Below are 17,469 nucleotides of genomic sequence, written 5' to 3'. Positions count from 1 at the left end.
CTAAAGTGTAAACAATTATTTTCAAGACCTGTGGTCGGAAATGGCTGTATCTTTTATACTTTTGAATCTATGGACAATTAAATACAGGCTACAATTGACTGGCAAAGCGTCTATCCCTGAATATATGTATATGTATATGTATGTATGTATGTATCACGACAATCTGTCGTAAAACAGGGGTTCTAGAAAACCCACTTCCCGATGGTCCTGAAACCTGAAACTTTTTTTGCAGTCGATTTGGTCAACGTCTAGACGCCCTGAAAAATTTCAGATCTCCAACTCAATTTTAACATGGTTTTTAAAGCACCTGAATATGGCGATTTTGGGTTTTTACCGAATTTCGTATAACAGTGCTGGCGAGTATTTTATGCAAATTTCTTAAAATCTCAACATAACTATTTTTTATTCCTGTCATCTTTGGCATCAAATTAGAATGTTTTGAACTAAAATAAATCTGCTGAACGACTTCCGATGAGTCTTAATGTCTGAAAAACACCTGCCGCCTCCGGCCGGAGTGCACGCTTCGCGTGCACGAAAGAGGCTTGTAACGTGTACCAAAGAGGATATAATAGCAAAGGGGGTATAATAGTAAAGGGGGTATAATAGTAAATGGGGTACATAGTATACCCACAATAAATGCAACGGTCGTGCTTGCCAGCACTGTGATCGAATAGTTTATCAGTGATAAGGGACCAAATAGAAGAAATAATGACACAAAGGAAAGGATCACGCTATTCAAATGAGACCATCGTTAAACAAACACCAGGTCATTACATTCGTGGACCGAAAATCAACATACATGTTTTTGAGAACAAAGATGTTGATTTGATAGGCACTTACCTAGATAAAGAATTAGACAAGCTGCAGCGGGAAAATGTTCTTACACAGTTAAATACAGCTGTACTACGTATGTGTGCGACTACAGAAACCACATGGAAAACACTTAATGATATGGTTAAAAAAAGAGTAGACAAATATAGGTGTGAACGGTCTGTTGATAACATATCTTTGTTATATGGCCGACAAACTTCTTCAGGAGAATGGCCAGCTGTCATTGATATAATTGAATTTCAAGGTTTAGATAACCTGCCTGAACGTCGAGCTAATAGCTTAACTGCATACCTGGACAGTTGTGAGTGTTGCAGGGCTGGCTTTCAGAAGGCGATCCTGAGCAGGATGCCTCCTCCATAAGCTGGAGATGGATTGGTGCAGGTTCTCGATCTTGTTTGTCTTCCATTTCCACAAGGTTTAGTACAAGTTGTCCAAGTAGAATATGAAGTCCAACCACCATTAACTGAACAGTTTTCAGATTTTCACTTCAACTGTCAAATCGAATTATTTCCCAAATAAATGCTCTGAGACTTTATGGATTGAAGCGATAGCAAGACAAAGTTATGTTTATGCACGGTTCATGCATACTGTTGTGTGTCTGTAAATGGGCACAATTAATTCAAGAATTACACAAATTAGTCATGAATATTGCGCAGGGAGTGTTTGTAACGTAAGGGCCCGAACCTCTTTTTGCAGCGTGTATTTAAACTGTGCTGTAACATCATTATTTACAAATTTAAGGTTTTTTTAATGAATTCTACCCTGATTTTCAAAATAATTACTGTTTAGACCCTTTAAATATCTAATGTATTGAATCACTTTGTATATAGTTGGGATGTTTGTTATTTTGATCAAGTTTAGGTGGCATGTTTTCAATGTATAACTTATGTTTAACTACATACCTGGACAGTTGTGAGTGTTGCAGTACTGGCTCTGTGATGGCAATCCTGAACAAGATGCTCCTCCGTAAGCCTGGAATGGGATTTGTGCAGGTTCTGGATCTTCTTCGTTTCCTTTTTCACGAAGGGATTCGACAAGGTTGTCCAAGTAGAATATAAGCCATACCAACCATTAACTGAACAAGTTTTTCAGATTTTTCTCTCTGTAAAACTGTCCTAATCGAATTATTTCCACACCCAAACTGTACTGTAACATCATTATTTACAAATTTAAGGGAGGGTTTTTATGAATTCTACCCTTTCAAAATAATTACTGTTTAGACCCTTTAAATATCTAGTGTATTGAATCGCTTTGTATTATACAAATTGTATATAGTTGGGATGTTTGTTATTTGGATCAAGTTTAGGTGGCATGTTTTATTTGTAGAACTTATTTTACTGTATTTCTGTATACCTGGACAATATTGGGTGATGCAGGTCTGGCTCTGTGATGGCGATCCTGAACAATATGCTCCTCCGTTAGATGGAGATGGATTGGTGCAGGTTCTGGATCTTGTTTGTGTTCCTTCTCCACAACTTTTCGTACAAGTTGTCCAAGCAGAATACGAAGTCCAACCACCATCAACTGAATAGTTTTTAGATTTCCCCTAAACGGCTGAATTATTTCCAAAAGATAAATAGCTTATTTTATAGTGAAAAGTGACAGCGAGAAAACGATCTGTGTGTGTTATAGTATATAATAATGCTTATCATTATTATCTTATTATGTATTTGGAAGAGCATTTACAATTATTTTAAAGTTAATATAATACTGCGGGTTATAGTATATAATATAAATGCTTATCATTATTATCTTATTATGTATTTGGAAGAGCATTTACAATTATTTTAAAGTGATTTGATTTTTGTATAGTACCTAGGCCTGTTAACTTTAAACCCACCTTTTAGTTAAAATTCTGATTTTTTACAACAATTTTCCAGGTATCTTATTTCGACAGAAGGACTTAGGGGCGGGAGGAGGGGGTACAGCCTGATTTTATTTTGAAAATTGATTTCTAGATAGAAATTTATGGCCCCGGACCAAACTTTTGAATGCTGGCTTACATAATTGGTGAACAATCCTTTGATGAAAAAGGCGAGAGCTCAACTGTAAAATTTCTTTCTGTGTATTTCATGAAGATATTGAAGAAGCATGTTTAGCTGTAGAAGTGTAAGATACGAGATTATAAGATTATTATATGGATGTTACACTGGGAGGGTGTGACAAATAAATTTAATAATGATTCAACTTTTACTCACCAACTTCACTACACTGAAGGAACACATCTTCATAATGACTGCAATTGTCGATTTCACTGTAGGAACATGAACTCATTCACCACTCTGGGAACATATAACATCATCCAGTTTAATTTCGTACTCCTTTTTGGTGCTGATCCACTCCAACTCAGGTCTACCATTAGCCCAGCTAATTTGACCACTGTATCCCATTGCACGACAAATAGCATTAGCAGAGTTATCACTGAATCCATCGTCGCACACTGTTCCGTTATTGTATAGAAGTAACCCTAAAACTCCGGCTCCCACAGTATTACTGTTCTCATCTATCAGTTCAAATTCTGAAATTTTAATTTGTTATACCACGGATGTTATTCACTCGAATCTTTTGTGTAAGTTGATAATTTAGGTATCAGCTTTTTAATGATATGTGATATACGGTTCCTTTTTAAGAGTCTCATCTGACATATTATATTATGTTATTTATTGTTTAAACTTAAATATTTCTTTCTCTAAATTTGATTTACAAAGTTGCAGTTACTAAATTCTATTTAGGCTCTTTAGCTGATCATTTGGTATAACCTACCACATGTTGTGAGATGCACAACACCCATACGATATTTTATAAGAACTATCTGATACGTTTGTAATATCATTGACCTACATCATTGTACTACGCTATCATTGGACCTATATCAATGAAAAAAAGAAATTTTCAATGAAATAATAAATTTAATTTTAGCACATTTTACAGAATAAAAAGATGTAAACACTTCTTAAGTATATATGACATTTGGTGTAATGACTTTCTGTCCTTGACTGCAGTTTGATTTTGAAAAGGACAGGATAAGTACGGGGCAAGGAATGTGCGTGCCTGAAAGCTTTTGCACACCCCGAAACGTTAGTTCAGATGAGTTTTTAGAAACAAGGCTCGTATTAGGACCAGAAAAAAATATTGTAGCAGACATTAGGGGTTCGGTTTATAGTTGTTGCTATGAATTGCAGTCTTGTTGTGACAAAAAGTCTACACTATAATTTTCTTAAATTCATATTGTATAATTCAAGGATATAAAATGCAACTTTATAGTGGATACTACGTATTGAATAGCTGTCGAAAGATCATGGCCTTATGTCAATGGTTATAATAAGCTATCATTGTACTATTCTATCATTGGACCTATATCATTGTAGTATACTATCATTGGACCTATATCATTGTACTATATGCTATCATTGGACCTATATCATTGTAGTATACTATCGTTGGACCTACATCATTGTACTATGCTATCATTGGACCTACATCATTGTACTATGCTATCATTGGACCTATATCATTGTACTATACTATCATTGGACCTATATCATTGTACTATATGCCTATCATAGGGATCCGTTCATCATTGTACTATGCTATCATTGGACCTACATCATTGTACTATATGCAATCATTGGACCTACATCATTGTACTATGCTATCATTGGACTTACATCATTGTATTATACAATCATTGGACCTACATCATTGTACTATACTATCATTGGACCTTTATCATTGTACTATACTATCATTGGACCTTCATTATTGTACTATACTATCATTGGACCTACGTCATTGTATTATACTATCATTGGACCTACATCATTGTACTATACTATCATTGGATCTATATCATTGTACTATACTATCATTGGACTTACATCATTGTATTATACTATCATTGGACCTACATCATTGTACTATACTTTCATTGGACCTATATCATTGTACTGTGCTATCATTGGACCTACGTCATTGTACTATACTATCATTGGACCTACGTCATTGTACTATGGTTAAATCCGGGAAATTAAACTACAATATAAAAGTCAGTTACTTACTTGTGCTGTCCACTATAAGCTCCACTACTAGGATCAATTTAACAAAAAAGAAGAGTGTTAAAAGTAACATTGAAAGCTGGGAAGCAATATTTCTCAAGCTTCAGTACACATCATAAGTATAGTAGGTCGATACAATATTATACTGTTGATGATTCAGCAAAAGGAAGTTCTCACAGCATGAGCAATAGCTGTTCTTCTTCAAATGTATTTGTTGAGTAGATCCCTTTGCTTACCAGGTTAATATCAAGTTTCCTTCAGATTATTCTATACATTGTTATGTATGGAGAATAGCTACTCCACTCGGCTTTCTAGTCTAACTTATAAAAGGAAAGATCCTCTTTGTATGTATGTATGTACGACCGCCCACGTGCAAATTATATGAGAAATAGGAAGTTAACAGGAGATATAATCAAAGGTTGCATAGCAACGTATTGATGCACCATGCGCACCGGGCTAATGATTTTGGACGCATTTTTTGGGGGTGTGTCTAGTCCTTTGGGAGGATACCGAGAGAATCAGAATGTTAATAGAGGTGATGGAAAGTGTTATGAGGGGAGATGTGCCATAAATGAAAAAAACAAATGATACTTGTTTTGATCCTTGTCCAGATACCATGAGTAAGGATGTGATAAATATTCTTATGAATTCACTGCCAAAAGTTTGTAAAACTAATTTCAGTTCCTTATACTTTCCTATGCAGATAGGAGCATTAACCATGTTTAACAATTGAATAGGAAAAAAGATTTACTTTGGAGACAGCCAGTCAGAGCTTGCGTTGCCTGAGCTGGAAATTCTGGAGTTTTGGGACATAATGAATTGTGATGGAGAAAAAGGCTGCTCACAAAACATTTGATCCTAGAATTAAATCCTTGTCTTGATTTCCTGAGAAAGGATTTGGTAGTAGGTATTTAAGTTTTGTCACGTCTCCCTGCTAAGAAGTTTGTAAAATAAAAATCCAAAATTTCGTACCCCGAATTAAATATTGGGCAATTTGGTAATCTAGCTAGGCACACTTGGGGCACAGTTGGGGCACAAAATTGTATTCCCTGGGGCACAGTTGAGGCACACTTTGGGCACATTTGGGGCACACTTGGGGCACACTTGGGTCACACTTGGGGCTGGCACTTGGGGCACACTGGGGCACACTTGGGGCACACTTGGGGCACACATGGGCACACTTGGGCAGATGCAGGTTGGCACTTTCAGCTGAGCACACTTGGGACACACTTGGGGCACAGTTGAGCAAAAAATGACCTGAACACAGTTTTAGTAAACAAACACACTTGCGCACACTTGGGGCACAAAGGAAACTTGGGGCACACTTGGGGCAATACAGTTGGGGACCAATCGGGGCACACTTGGGGCACAAATGACTAAGGTAAACAATCTTCTGGTGTAATAATAGATATGGAAGGACACGTGCAGACTCTGAAGCCCTAGAGATAGCCCTCGTGAGTTCATGTGGGCGAAAGCGTCATAACACCTCACCTGAATCGGACTCATCGTGATAATAGCCTTAATAGCGAAATCCAAGCTTATGAGAAGAGTATTATCCTGAATAGTAGAATGTTTTTAATTAAGTTAAAAATTACTTATACGTTGTTACTTATTATTACACCAGAAGATTGTTCACCTTAGTTATGGGTTGCCCCACGTGTGCCCCCGATTGGTCCCCAACTGTATCTGCCCCAAGAGTGGTGCCCCAAGTAAACTTTGCGCCCCAAGTGTGCCCAAGTGTGTTAAGTTACTAAAACTGTGCTTCAGGCATTTGTAAAATGCCTAAACTGTGCCCCAAGTGTGCCCCAGCTGTGCCCAACTGTGTCCTGCCCCATGTGGCCCCAAGTAACTTTTTGGCTCCCAAGTGTGCCCTAAGTGGGCCCCATGTTGCCCCAGGAATACAATTTGTGCCCAAGTGTGCCCCAAGTGTGGCCCCAAAGTGTGCCTCGCTAGATTACCATATTGCGAATTATTGCCTTTCATAAATTAGCCAATTATTAATGTTAATTATTAGTCGGTTACTATTAGTCTCTAATATAATTCGAAAGATTATTTTTGTCTGCCTGTCTGTATGTATGTACGACCGCCCACGTGCAAATTAGCGTATTTAGTAGTAAACTTAGCGTTTTGAACAATCTACCCTGTTCATCAAACCCATATGTTCTGCGCGGAGTTCCCTACGGATATTTATAGTCGACAGCTGAAATTCAAAGAGTGCAAGATGTTCAGCTCGATAAAATACTGGTAGAAATTAATTCGTATGCCCTAAAATTACTTCGTCTAATCGTCCCATTACTGAGGTTAAATATCGTGTCCTGCTTCTCAATGTGATTATAAAATATATACACATAATATAGGCAATGACCCTATAAAAATCAACCCTTGACGAATCAAAAAATCCCTTAACAATCATAAAAATTTTACCCTTGCCTTGTGGCTCCACGTTAGAGATCAGACTGTTTATATCAACAATGTTTTCTCGCACCTCTGTCTCCACGGAGAGAAATCACTGTTGTTCTGAGGATTTCACAAGGTTAGATATCTCCCAACATAACTTTCTATACACCTCATCGAAAATTTGGAATGATCTCATCCCCTATGTATTCGAAATATGTGAGAAAAGACAATTTTATTATTTATCACCAATTCAATACACAATCAATTGTATTTACTAATAATACACGCTGTTAGAGTGGGTCTGACCACACGTCCAAAGACTTATTTTTGACTGTAGAATCGATTAATAGTGGTTAGAAGTGTTTAAAATGGAGGTTACCTGGTCTAATTTGGAAAAATTGTTTTTTGGACCAAAAATGGCTTTATTTGAGGTTTTTCATAATTTACAGGCGCTATTAAACTTTTATTTGTAGGTTTATAACGTACCATGCTAAACGTGCGCCAAGTTGGACTCGTCGACAATCCTGTAATATTTTTAAAAAATATTTTACGAGTATCACCCGTTAAGCTTATACTAACTGCTACTAACTGCTATTAACTGCTATTAACTGCTATTAACTGCTGCAATTGCGCCCACGCATTGCGCGCGCGCCGTTTGCAGCAGTTAGTAGCAGTATAAAGTACACATTAGCAGTTAGTATCAGTTAGATAGCGGCAGTTAGTAGCAGAATTTCTTTGCCCTATCAACTATGGCACCCCTGTGCGCAGCGCATGCGGCATGCAGCGCGCAACTGCTGCAAATGGCGCGCGCTCGACAGCAGCTTCAGCAGTTAAGCAATGACTAAACTTGATTGACGATGTCGAAGCAAAGCAACGATCGACGATGTAAAGCGCCGAAGCAAGAATGCTAGTTTGCGCGGCTCGTCGAAATCCTCCAACGACTAAACCCACAGAGGGGGGGGGGGGGGGCTGAAACCAGGATTTCGATCAAATACTGCCATTTGTAGTCAAACGTCGCCGACAGTTGCTCTCGTCCAATGAAATCGCTGCATTTTGCAAGTCAGTATGCATAATTGAATTACATATATTCATATGCGGAGCTAGCTTGCCTTGCAAAATGCAGCGATTTCATTGGACGAGAGCAACTTTTGGCGACGTTTGACTACACATGGCAGCGTTTGGTCGAAAACCTGGTTTCAGCTGCCCCTGTTAACCCTAACCCGCTACACTGAGCTTCTAATCTGATCCCAACCCTAACACAATCCTTAACAGATTAACAAACGCATATGCTGAAACCCTAACGCTAACGAGAAATTAGACTAACTTCCTTATACGGCCGGTCGTATCACGTGATCGAGACAGTTTTTCGCTAATGTCTCGTAAGGGGAGCATTTTAACCTTTGCTTTAGTCATTTATGGGGGTGGGGTGATTAAATTAGGAATCAGCGTCCGAAAATATACATCGATTGAAATTGATTTCAACTGTCAGGGGGCCCTTTTATAACAATCTCGAAGATCGACTGTAGAGTGATTTAGCACGCTCGTCATCCTCGGTGCGGGAAATAAAAGAGGGTCTGAAAAATAAAATGGTAAAATTTCTGATCTTATTTTAGAATTTTCCCTTAGAAATAGGTCAAATAAAAGCATCTTTTAATATCAAATATATTCTATCAAAAATGAACATAATACAGTCTAATGACATCATGTACAATAATGTACATTGTAAAACATAATATACAACTAACAAACATCCGATCGTAACAAAATAGTGCATTGTTAATTATCAATTATCATAAAATAAGTTTCAAAGTTTAGGGTATAAATCAATGCTTAAGAGCATTGTTTGGTGTTGCTGACCAATCTTCAGCATTTCGAAAATCAGATCAGACACAAAACATAATTTTTCATTATCATTATCATCATCATCATCATCATCATCAAGAAGACAATAAATTACAAGCCAACAATTATTATAGTATATGCTGCAACTGGAAATATATATACGACTGAAACAATTAAGAATAGTGGAGCTGCTAAGTTTAAATTCTTATTGAGAGTTAGCTGGAAACAATGGAACATTAATGCAATAAATAGCAAGGTAAATAAGCTTCGCACAGCAAGTCAACTCAAAATTTGCCTTTACTGACAGCTTTATTAATTTTATCGATTCAAGAAGCTTAGTACAACAGGGTAATAGCAGTGACTTTTTGACGAGGACTGTTTGGGGAAGGTCGAAGGGGACTTAACTGCTTTGCCAGGGGGGGGATTAGACCCCGCCCAAAATCTCAAAATGAATTTTAGGGGCCATCCTAAAATAAGGTTTTAGAGGGGTGCTGGGGGGGAAAATGAGGCCTGAAAATGGGAAAACGCCCCCTTTTTAGATCCCATACAAAAGGACTTAACTTACCCCCCTATAAATGAAACTTATTTGGGTTGAAAATTTTAAAATTAAAACACTAACAAACCCCGTAAAAATTCATGTTTGAATCTATAAGCGGCGCTTAGAGCCTTTTGGGTTTGACACCGCTCTACAGCCACTTTTTCACCCTTCACCACCTACACTAAGGAAATAAACCCCCAAAATAGTTGCTCCTTTAATATAGACGCAGTAGGAAATCCCTTTTAGCAACCAATGGCAAACCAATTTTAAAGTTTTCCCCTTCGCAAAACAACCAAAACCCTTCCTAAGTTTAAAAAAAAAAGTTTTTGAAAAAGGAAGAGACGCCCCTCCTACGGGGGAAATGTTGGTTTCCAAAAGGGTTGAGAAAAATGTACCGGGGAAACAACTTAGAAAGGCTTTTGGAGATACCGACAATCACAATAATTTCCCGCCCCACCAACATCCAAATTCATCAGGACCATTAATGCTTTGTCCTCTCGAAGCCCACAATTTAATTCCTTGATTGCCAAAAAAACAGGAAAAAACCCCTTAAGGCGTGAAAAACCAAAAGAGAGGGCCGGGAAACACCTGAGCCACTTTGCACCCAAATTTTGGATCCGTTTAAAGACGAAAAAAACTTCAAAAAAAAATTTGACTATCTTAATTTGATTGTATATTATTATTTTAAATTTAATTTTAACTTTTTAAATAACAGAACTTTTTTCCCAAATTTATCGACATCAAAAAAAAAAAAAACGGGGTAGAAAAATTACCAACTTCAATTGGGAATGTTGGTATACAATTTAGCAATTTCAGTTAAAGATCATGCTCTTTGGGAAAACTTTACAATTTTTGGGACAGATTTTCGTTTTTTTTGGTACCCTTTTCCCCATGCGTTTCCCACATTTCGCTTTCACAGGATCGTTTTTACCTAATTGCCATTATGAGCTTTTACCAGTATGTTCTACCTTATTCAAACTTATTCGTTTAAACCTACTTAATCTTTTTTCCCAAAACACATGCACTGAACCACTCTAAAAAGGTTATTGGATAACATTATTATTATATTATATCATATATAATTATAATAATCTACATCGCAACAATACTACTTCAATCCCATCGACCAGGTAATAATAACACTGCACTGTCGATCACTGCTGCATAGAGATAGCTTCAGATGTAATTACACTACATTGGTACAAATTCCCCGCTGCAGATTTGTATCACACATCTCTGATACCTTATTACACATATTATTTATAACACTGCCTATGAAGTAAACTTAATTTGATAGATAATTTTAAACATTTCACTTACAATCCAAAGGAGAGAGCGGGTCATCTTCAGCGTTTATAATTAGCATGGGAATCTCAACATATGGCAACTTTTTAAAGGAATGCCCGTCAGAATAATATTCCTTCCAGTCCTTGAACCCAAACATTTTGGAGGTGAACCTGTCATCCCATTCCCACAGCGTCTCAGCCTGATTAGTATTATATATTATACATAATGATAATAATAAATTGAAGTTTATTTACTTAAGATAAAACTTATACTAAGCAGTGTTTAATCCAAACATCCCACAAATTTACTTGAATAATTATAGGTACATAATACATTATAAGTCATGGCAAATCACTTTAAATTGGCTGCATTGTTTTTTTTACCGTGTCTTAAAAATTACTGGATAAATTGGATCATTAAAAACAAATTAAAATAATACGTGAACCCTACACAATGATAAAATAACGTTAATGAATTCTGCCTTTTCTATTGATCAAACCTTCATAATGTGACGGTAGTTGAACGGAAGCCGTTTGTTTTGGTACAAATGTTTGTGATTTGAGACGATGGTTTTTAGCTTTGCCAGTAAATAGCGTTGGTATAAAATATGGTTGACCGGCTGAAATAGGATACAGGTTTAGTCAAAATTTAACAAGTACAGTAAACATTTAGACTGATTTAACAACCAGGTCATGGAGTCTACTGTCTAGACAGTAGACAATACTGCCCCCAGCCCTATATGCCCCCCCCCTCCGGCCCTATTTGCCCCAGCCCCCCCCGCCGGCCCTATATGCCCCCCCCCCCTGCCGGCCCTATATGCCCCCCGCCGGCCCTACATGCCCCCCCCCCCCGCCGGCCCTATATGCCCCTCCCCCCGCCGGGCCCTATATGCCCCCCCCACCGGCCCTATATGCCCCCCCCCCCCCCCCCCGCCGGCCCCTATATGCCCCCCCCCCGCCGGCCCCCAATAATGATGAGTATCCTATATGTCGAGGATCCTAGACAGTAGCCACCCATCATTATGATGACCCGTATAGACACAATTTCATCAGCTTTTCAAGATTATAATTGCGTGCCATTGAATGCGATTGTAATCACGAAAACGAACCTTGTTTATGCTCTCGTAGGTTCCGAATGAGTTCCAGGGTGATGACACGATACAGGCTGCTTTAACATTTGATTTGGATGCCTCACTCGATGTGACGTAGTGGGTGGTGATCATTCTGAAAGTAATGACGTCATTTAATTATTTAATTGTTGAACAAACCGTACTCTTAATAACTTTGATACAATAACTTTAATACAATAAGCATTCATTTATTTAACTCATTTTTCGATTTAGATGTCAAGTATATCCGTATTCTAGTGAGTATTCTAGTGAGTACTATTATGATGATCGTATTTAGGTTTGTAAGATTAATCACAAAAGACAGTTTGTTACAAGGAAGAAAGACTGTCATTCGTAATATATAATATAACGCTATATATATAATATAACGCTATATATAATATAACGCTATATATAATATAACGCTTTTCAGATGGACCGTATGGGTAACGCCAGCGGCGGAGAGACGACAACATCGCCCTCCGTAATGTTTACCTCAGCTACAGGACGATCCCTGTTTGCTACACTCCTCATCAGCTTCGCCACCTTTAACATACGTGGCCTCGGTTCTTGTGATGATCCAGACGACATCCACAGCAAACGGGAGCAACTGGGTACCGATTGTCTACGGTACGGCATAGATATCTGCGCTATTCAGGAGACTAAGGTTGTAAAACCGGATTCTTGCAGTCTTAGCAACGGATACAAACTATTATTGTTTGAGCAGAAAAATGGCCGGCACTATGGACTCGGTTTTGTTATGAGTCCCCGATTTATTGACTATGTGTATGCTGGAACAGTATCAGTGATCGAGTAAGCTTTTTTGGACCTAGAACTCCCTACAAAATCTGGAAAATTTATCAAATGTAAGGGTGGTCAATGTATATGGGCCACACAAGAAACTTGCAGAAAATGATCAACAACTGTTGATTAATTTTTATGGCCAAGTTAGGGACGCTCTAAACGTCCCTGCTAATGTTTGAGATATTTGTTTTGGGAGATTTTAATTCAAAGTTGGGAAAAATGACTGCTTCAGATAAGGACTTTGGTTTTGGTCGTTTCATGGGTAAAACATGGTATGGGTTTGCGCAACAATATGGGAGAAAAACTTGTTAGACTTGTTATCAGAATTTGACCTCTTTGCCTCCAACACTGGTTTTTATCATCCTGCCCGACATACGACCACCTACACTGGCTGGAGGAAGGGACTGGAGTGCCGGGCGAAATAGTAAAAAGAACGATCCTGGTCTATTCTCAGATCGATTTCATCCTGTGTCGAAAGTAGGTCGAAGCCATGCTACAAGATTCTAGATCTTATGCAGGCACCTTGACATACTCTGATCACAGATTTGTTGTCACTAGAGTAGATTTTAAGGACATCTGTTCTTTGCTATAAACGCCACTCCAAGTCATCCTTAAAGTTCAACACCCTCTGAACTCACTCGAACCCCCGCCATTCAGGTGAAATATCGTCAATCCTTAGATGATAACTTAAGTAACACTGTTCTGCTCTGGATCCAAATTCAGACTTGAATGGCTTACTTGAGTCCATAAAGGATGCTGCAAAATCGTCCAATTGGTGTCATCAGACACAGGAAACGTAATCGCAGCGACGATGATGAGGTGAAAAACTTATCTAGCCAGCGTTACTTGTTGAGACAGCAGCTTAATGATAACAGTCTTTAGACAGAACCTCACTTAGATCATCTATTAACTGCCTCACCAATCAGATCAAGCAGAGACTTTCTAACATACGATCAGCTGCTGCTGATGCTACCTGTAATACCATCAGTTCAACAACAGATAGTAAGAAAATGTTTGAAGCTGTTCGAACCCTGAACTTACCTAAAAGTAAAGCCCCTTCTAGTATTGGTGTTCATGATGAGCAAGGGTGCAATATTGCAACAGACACTGGTAAAGCTGCCGTAGTTGCTAAGTACCTTGAGCAACAACTTACTCGTGATGAAGCACCTTTAGAAACCTTTTGTAGGACCTCCTCGCCCACTAGTTAAGCCATTCACTAGTGAAGAAATCGGATCAGCTGCTAGAAGTCTCAAAAATGGTCGAGCTAATGGCCCAGATGGGATTCCTAATGAGCTTCTCAAGTATTCTACTGGATCAGTACACAGACGTTTTGCAGAACATTATCAATAGAAGCTTCGAGACCAATTCCTACCTTGACCCCATTGGACAGGCAAAACATTACCCCCTTACAGAAGCCAAATAAGCCCATTGGTCCAGTGAAGAATCTACGACCCCCTCACTCTCTCAAATGCTGTTAGAAAGATTCTTTCAGTGGCCAACCTTGAAGAGAATTGAGAATAAAGTCAATGCCTTCACTGGTCCATGGCAATGTGCTTACAAGCAGGGTAGATCATGTGCTGACATTGTATGGTGCCAGCGTGTGATGTTATCAGTTGTCCAGAGGAAGAGGTGGGAATACCATCGCATGGGGATCGACATGTCTAGTGCCTTTGACACTATACGACGATCTACCATCCTCGATCTTCTTGTTGAGTGTGGCTGTGATGATGATGAAGTCCGTTTGGTAAGACTTTTGCTTTCCAACACCAAGCTCAAAGTCAACATCAACGGTACACTGTCTGCTGAATTCCAGAGTTTTCTCGGTGCATTCCAAGGTGACTGTCCTGTCTGGATGCTTGTTCACACTTGTCTTAGCGGGTGCCTTGCGTGACCTCCGTAACAGGCTTGAAACTGCAACGAATAGGCCTAACCCACCTATCACCGATATTGGTCTTCCACTTGACAGTGAGTATGCTGATGATATCGACTTCAATGATGAAGATGAAGACAATCTGAGGGAGCTGTTGCCTATTGCAACAGAAGTCTTAAAGATTGGAATCTCTTCGTTAACGAAGACAAAACTGATTTCACTCATGTGTACTTAGCTGAAAAGGGAGCTAAAGACGATCAGGGTAAGCCAATTGCAGGGAACGAGCTCTGGAGAAAGAGTATCACGCTTGGCTCCATGCTTTTGTAGTGAGAGGACATCTCTAGAAGGATATGTCTGGATATGCCGCGTTTAACAAATACAAGAAAGCTTGGAACCATAAGATCCCTCTGAGCAAGAGGCTTCTGTTGTATGAGGCTCTGGTAGTATCCGTTTTAATGTACAATTCATCTTGCTGGGCTGCCCTAAATCAGTATGGAAAAACTAGATATTGCTCACAGACGTCGCGTCATCTGCGATCAATTTTGAATTACAAATACCCTCACATCATCTCCAACAAGAACTTGTATAAACGCTGCAATAGCGAACCATTGTCAGCTAAAGTGGCCTCGTAGTCGGGTGGAGGATGCTCGGACATGTACTGCGTGGGCCTACAGATGGCCCTGCCTATTCGTCGCTTGTTTTTGCTGTCAACACCTTACAGCTTCAAGGGCGGCGTGGAAGACCGCAGTCAAACCTTTTCTCACTGATTCTACACGACCTTAGTGTCCGAAAATTATCGTTAAATAATTTATGTGATTTGAACTATTTAACGTTAATTGCTCAGAATAGAGTTTAATGAGAAGTATGCAAATTGCATGACTTTTGTTTGAGAAAGATTAGGGGACAGAAATGTTTACTTTGTTTACTATCTGTTTCTTAGAGCTTTTGTTTATATATATATATAATAATATAACGCTATATATAATAATATAACGCTATATATAATAATATAACGCTATATATAATATAACGCTCGGAACATGAACGACACGATCCAATTTTCTCTAATAGTAATGGTGGCCCAGCAACAATTCATTAATTTCTTCCATTTCTTTCATTTTAGGTATCCTTTTTCTTGTGAGTGTGTCGTTCATATATATTTTGATTGTTGGGGACGAAGTCACTGAGTGGAGACTCTCACTTCGTCCCTAACAATTAAATATTTCTTTCATTTCTTTCAAAACATTTTCATTTCTTTCAAACCACATTATTCTCCTTACGGTCAAAATCTAAGCAGAGAAAACAATGCAGTCTTTATCTTTCTACAGTGGACAACACAATACTCCAATATATATAGGGGGAAAATAAAGTTACATTTTCTTAGCTCATCCGCCTTCCTAATCTGTGGGTTAAAGATTTACAACCATGACTATACTATACTAAACACATGCCTAACATACATTACACATTTTCATTACTTATTCAACTATATTCTAAACGGAAATTTACTAATGTTCCTTTTACATATTCAACTCTGCAAGATATTACAAGTTTATGGTTAACATTATTATATTTGGTTGTTGTAAAATACCCCCAAATTCCGACTTTGAGCGTACCAAACACTTGAAGTCAAAACAATGAACAGAACTACTTACTGACCTTATTTATAGAATAAAGAGCAATTTAAGTACCAAAATATTAAGTTATTAAGTTATTAAACTATAATGTACTAACCCGCCTAAAGATACAGCTACAATAATGATAGGCGCGTTAGCGTATCTCTCAGTCAGAGTACGCACTGCTAGACTCAAGTCCTCGGTGTTGCTGCCCGAGTACATTCGTGGAGTCTGAAAAAAAAATAATAGCTGTTATCAGTTGAAATATAACTAACTGAAGTGAAAACAAGAATAGCTGTTATCAGTTGAAATATTTAACTGAAGTTTGGGGATGAAGAGACAACCAGCGTGGTCACTGGTCAGCTAATTCATTAGGAGCTAGGAGCCATGTAATTATGATATAAAGTAAAGCATTTGATTGATATTCGCGTTGATCTTCGTCTAAAACTACCTACATACAATATAAAATTGTTTAGTAGGAGATGATTGGTTAATAATTGATAATTAAGATAATTAATTAAGTGATAATTACGACTGACGAGGAGGGTGGAGGAAGCACAGCCCCTGTTGTTGAACACCAAAGTTCTGAAAGAGAAATTCTCAGTTAGTTGGAAATATTTTTTAAATGCTTCGTGTCTTGAGGAGTTGGAGCGAAAACATATTTCGGTACCGAAATAAAATAATCTTTGGTGATTTTATTATTATGGTGGCACGATGTCTTTTGATAATTTGATATATCTGAAGTCAGGGTGAAGTCAGCAGTACAAGTACCGAGAACGTTTAACTGTTATCAAAATGTGTTTTAAAATTTAAAAAATAAGGGAAAATATGATACGGAGAATTTTGTTGGTAGCAAAATTTCTTTAAAAGAAACTTCCCGCTGACATTAAATTAATCCTAGATAGTAAAAGAAAACCCCAACCCCAAAAAAGGACAAAGTGAGTCTTAAAAAAGGGTATCACCCAGAAGGGTTCCACGTCTGTTTTTGTGTTTTTATTTCCACACTTTTAAAGGGAAAAAATCTCGTCATCTGATATTTTCCTACCTTACTACCAATACCACTAATCTTACTTGCTCAAATCCCTTTATCGGGCTAAAATTTTTGACGGGCTGAAAACTAA

The 17,469-nt window shown here is 38.1% G+C and overlaps 1 protein-coding gene across 1 annotated transcript in view; it reads right to left on the bottom strand.

Moving 5' to 3' along the window:
* Window positions 1–3,101: 3,101 nt before the first annotated feature.
* Window positions 3,102–17,469, bottom strand: part of LOC134823637 (protein ABHD1-like) — a 28,409-nt gene continuing 14,041 nt past the window's right edge. Inside the window, exons 5-11 of the mRNA XM_063835172.1 lie at window positions 16,888–16,933; window positions 16,467–16,579; window positions 12,059–12,173; window positions 11,450–11,569; window positions 10,984–11,149; window positions 5,958–6,143; window positions 3,102–3,349 (exon numbers count right to left, since the gene is read on the bottom strand). Coding sequence (XP_063691242.1) covers window positions 3,102–3,349; window positions 5,958–6,143; window positions 10,984–11,149; window positions 11,450–11,569; window positions 12,059–12,173; window positions 16,467–16,579; window positions 16,888–16,933 — 994 coding nt within the window. The remainder of the gene's footprint in view (window positions 3,350–5,957; window positions 6,144–10,983; window positions 11,150–11,449; window positions 11,570–12,058; window positions 12,174–16,466; window positions 16,580–16,887; window positions 16,934–17,469) is intronic.

Source organism: Bolinopsis microptera, chromosome 11 (genome assembly GCF_026151205.1).
Source record: "Bolinopsis microptera isolate Bmic1 chromosome 11, MBARI_Bmic_1.0, whole genome shotgun sequence".
NCBI classification, from domain to species: Eukaryota; Metazoa; Ctenophora; class Tentaculata; order Lobata; family Bolinopsidae; genus Bolinopsis; species Bolinopsis microptera.
The sequence above is the reverse complement of the archived record's forward strand: the minus strand, read 5'-3'. Positions and strand labels throughout refer to the sequence as shown.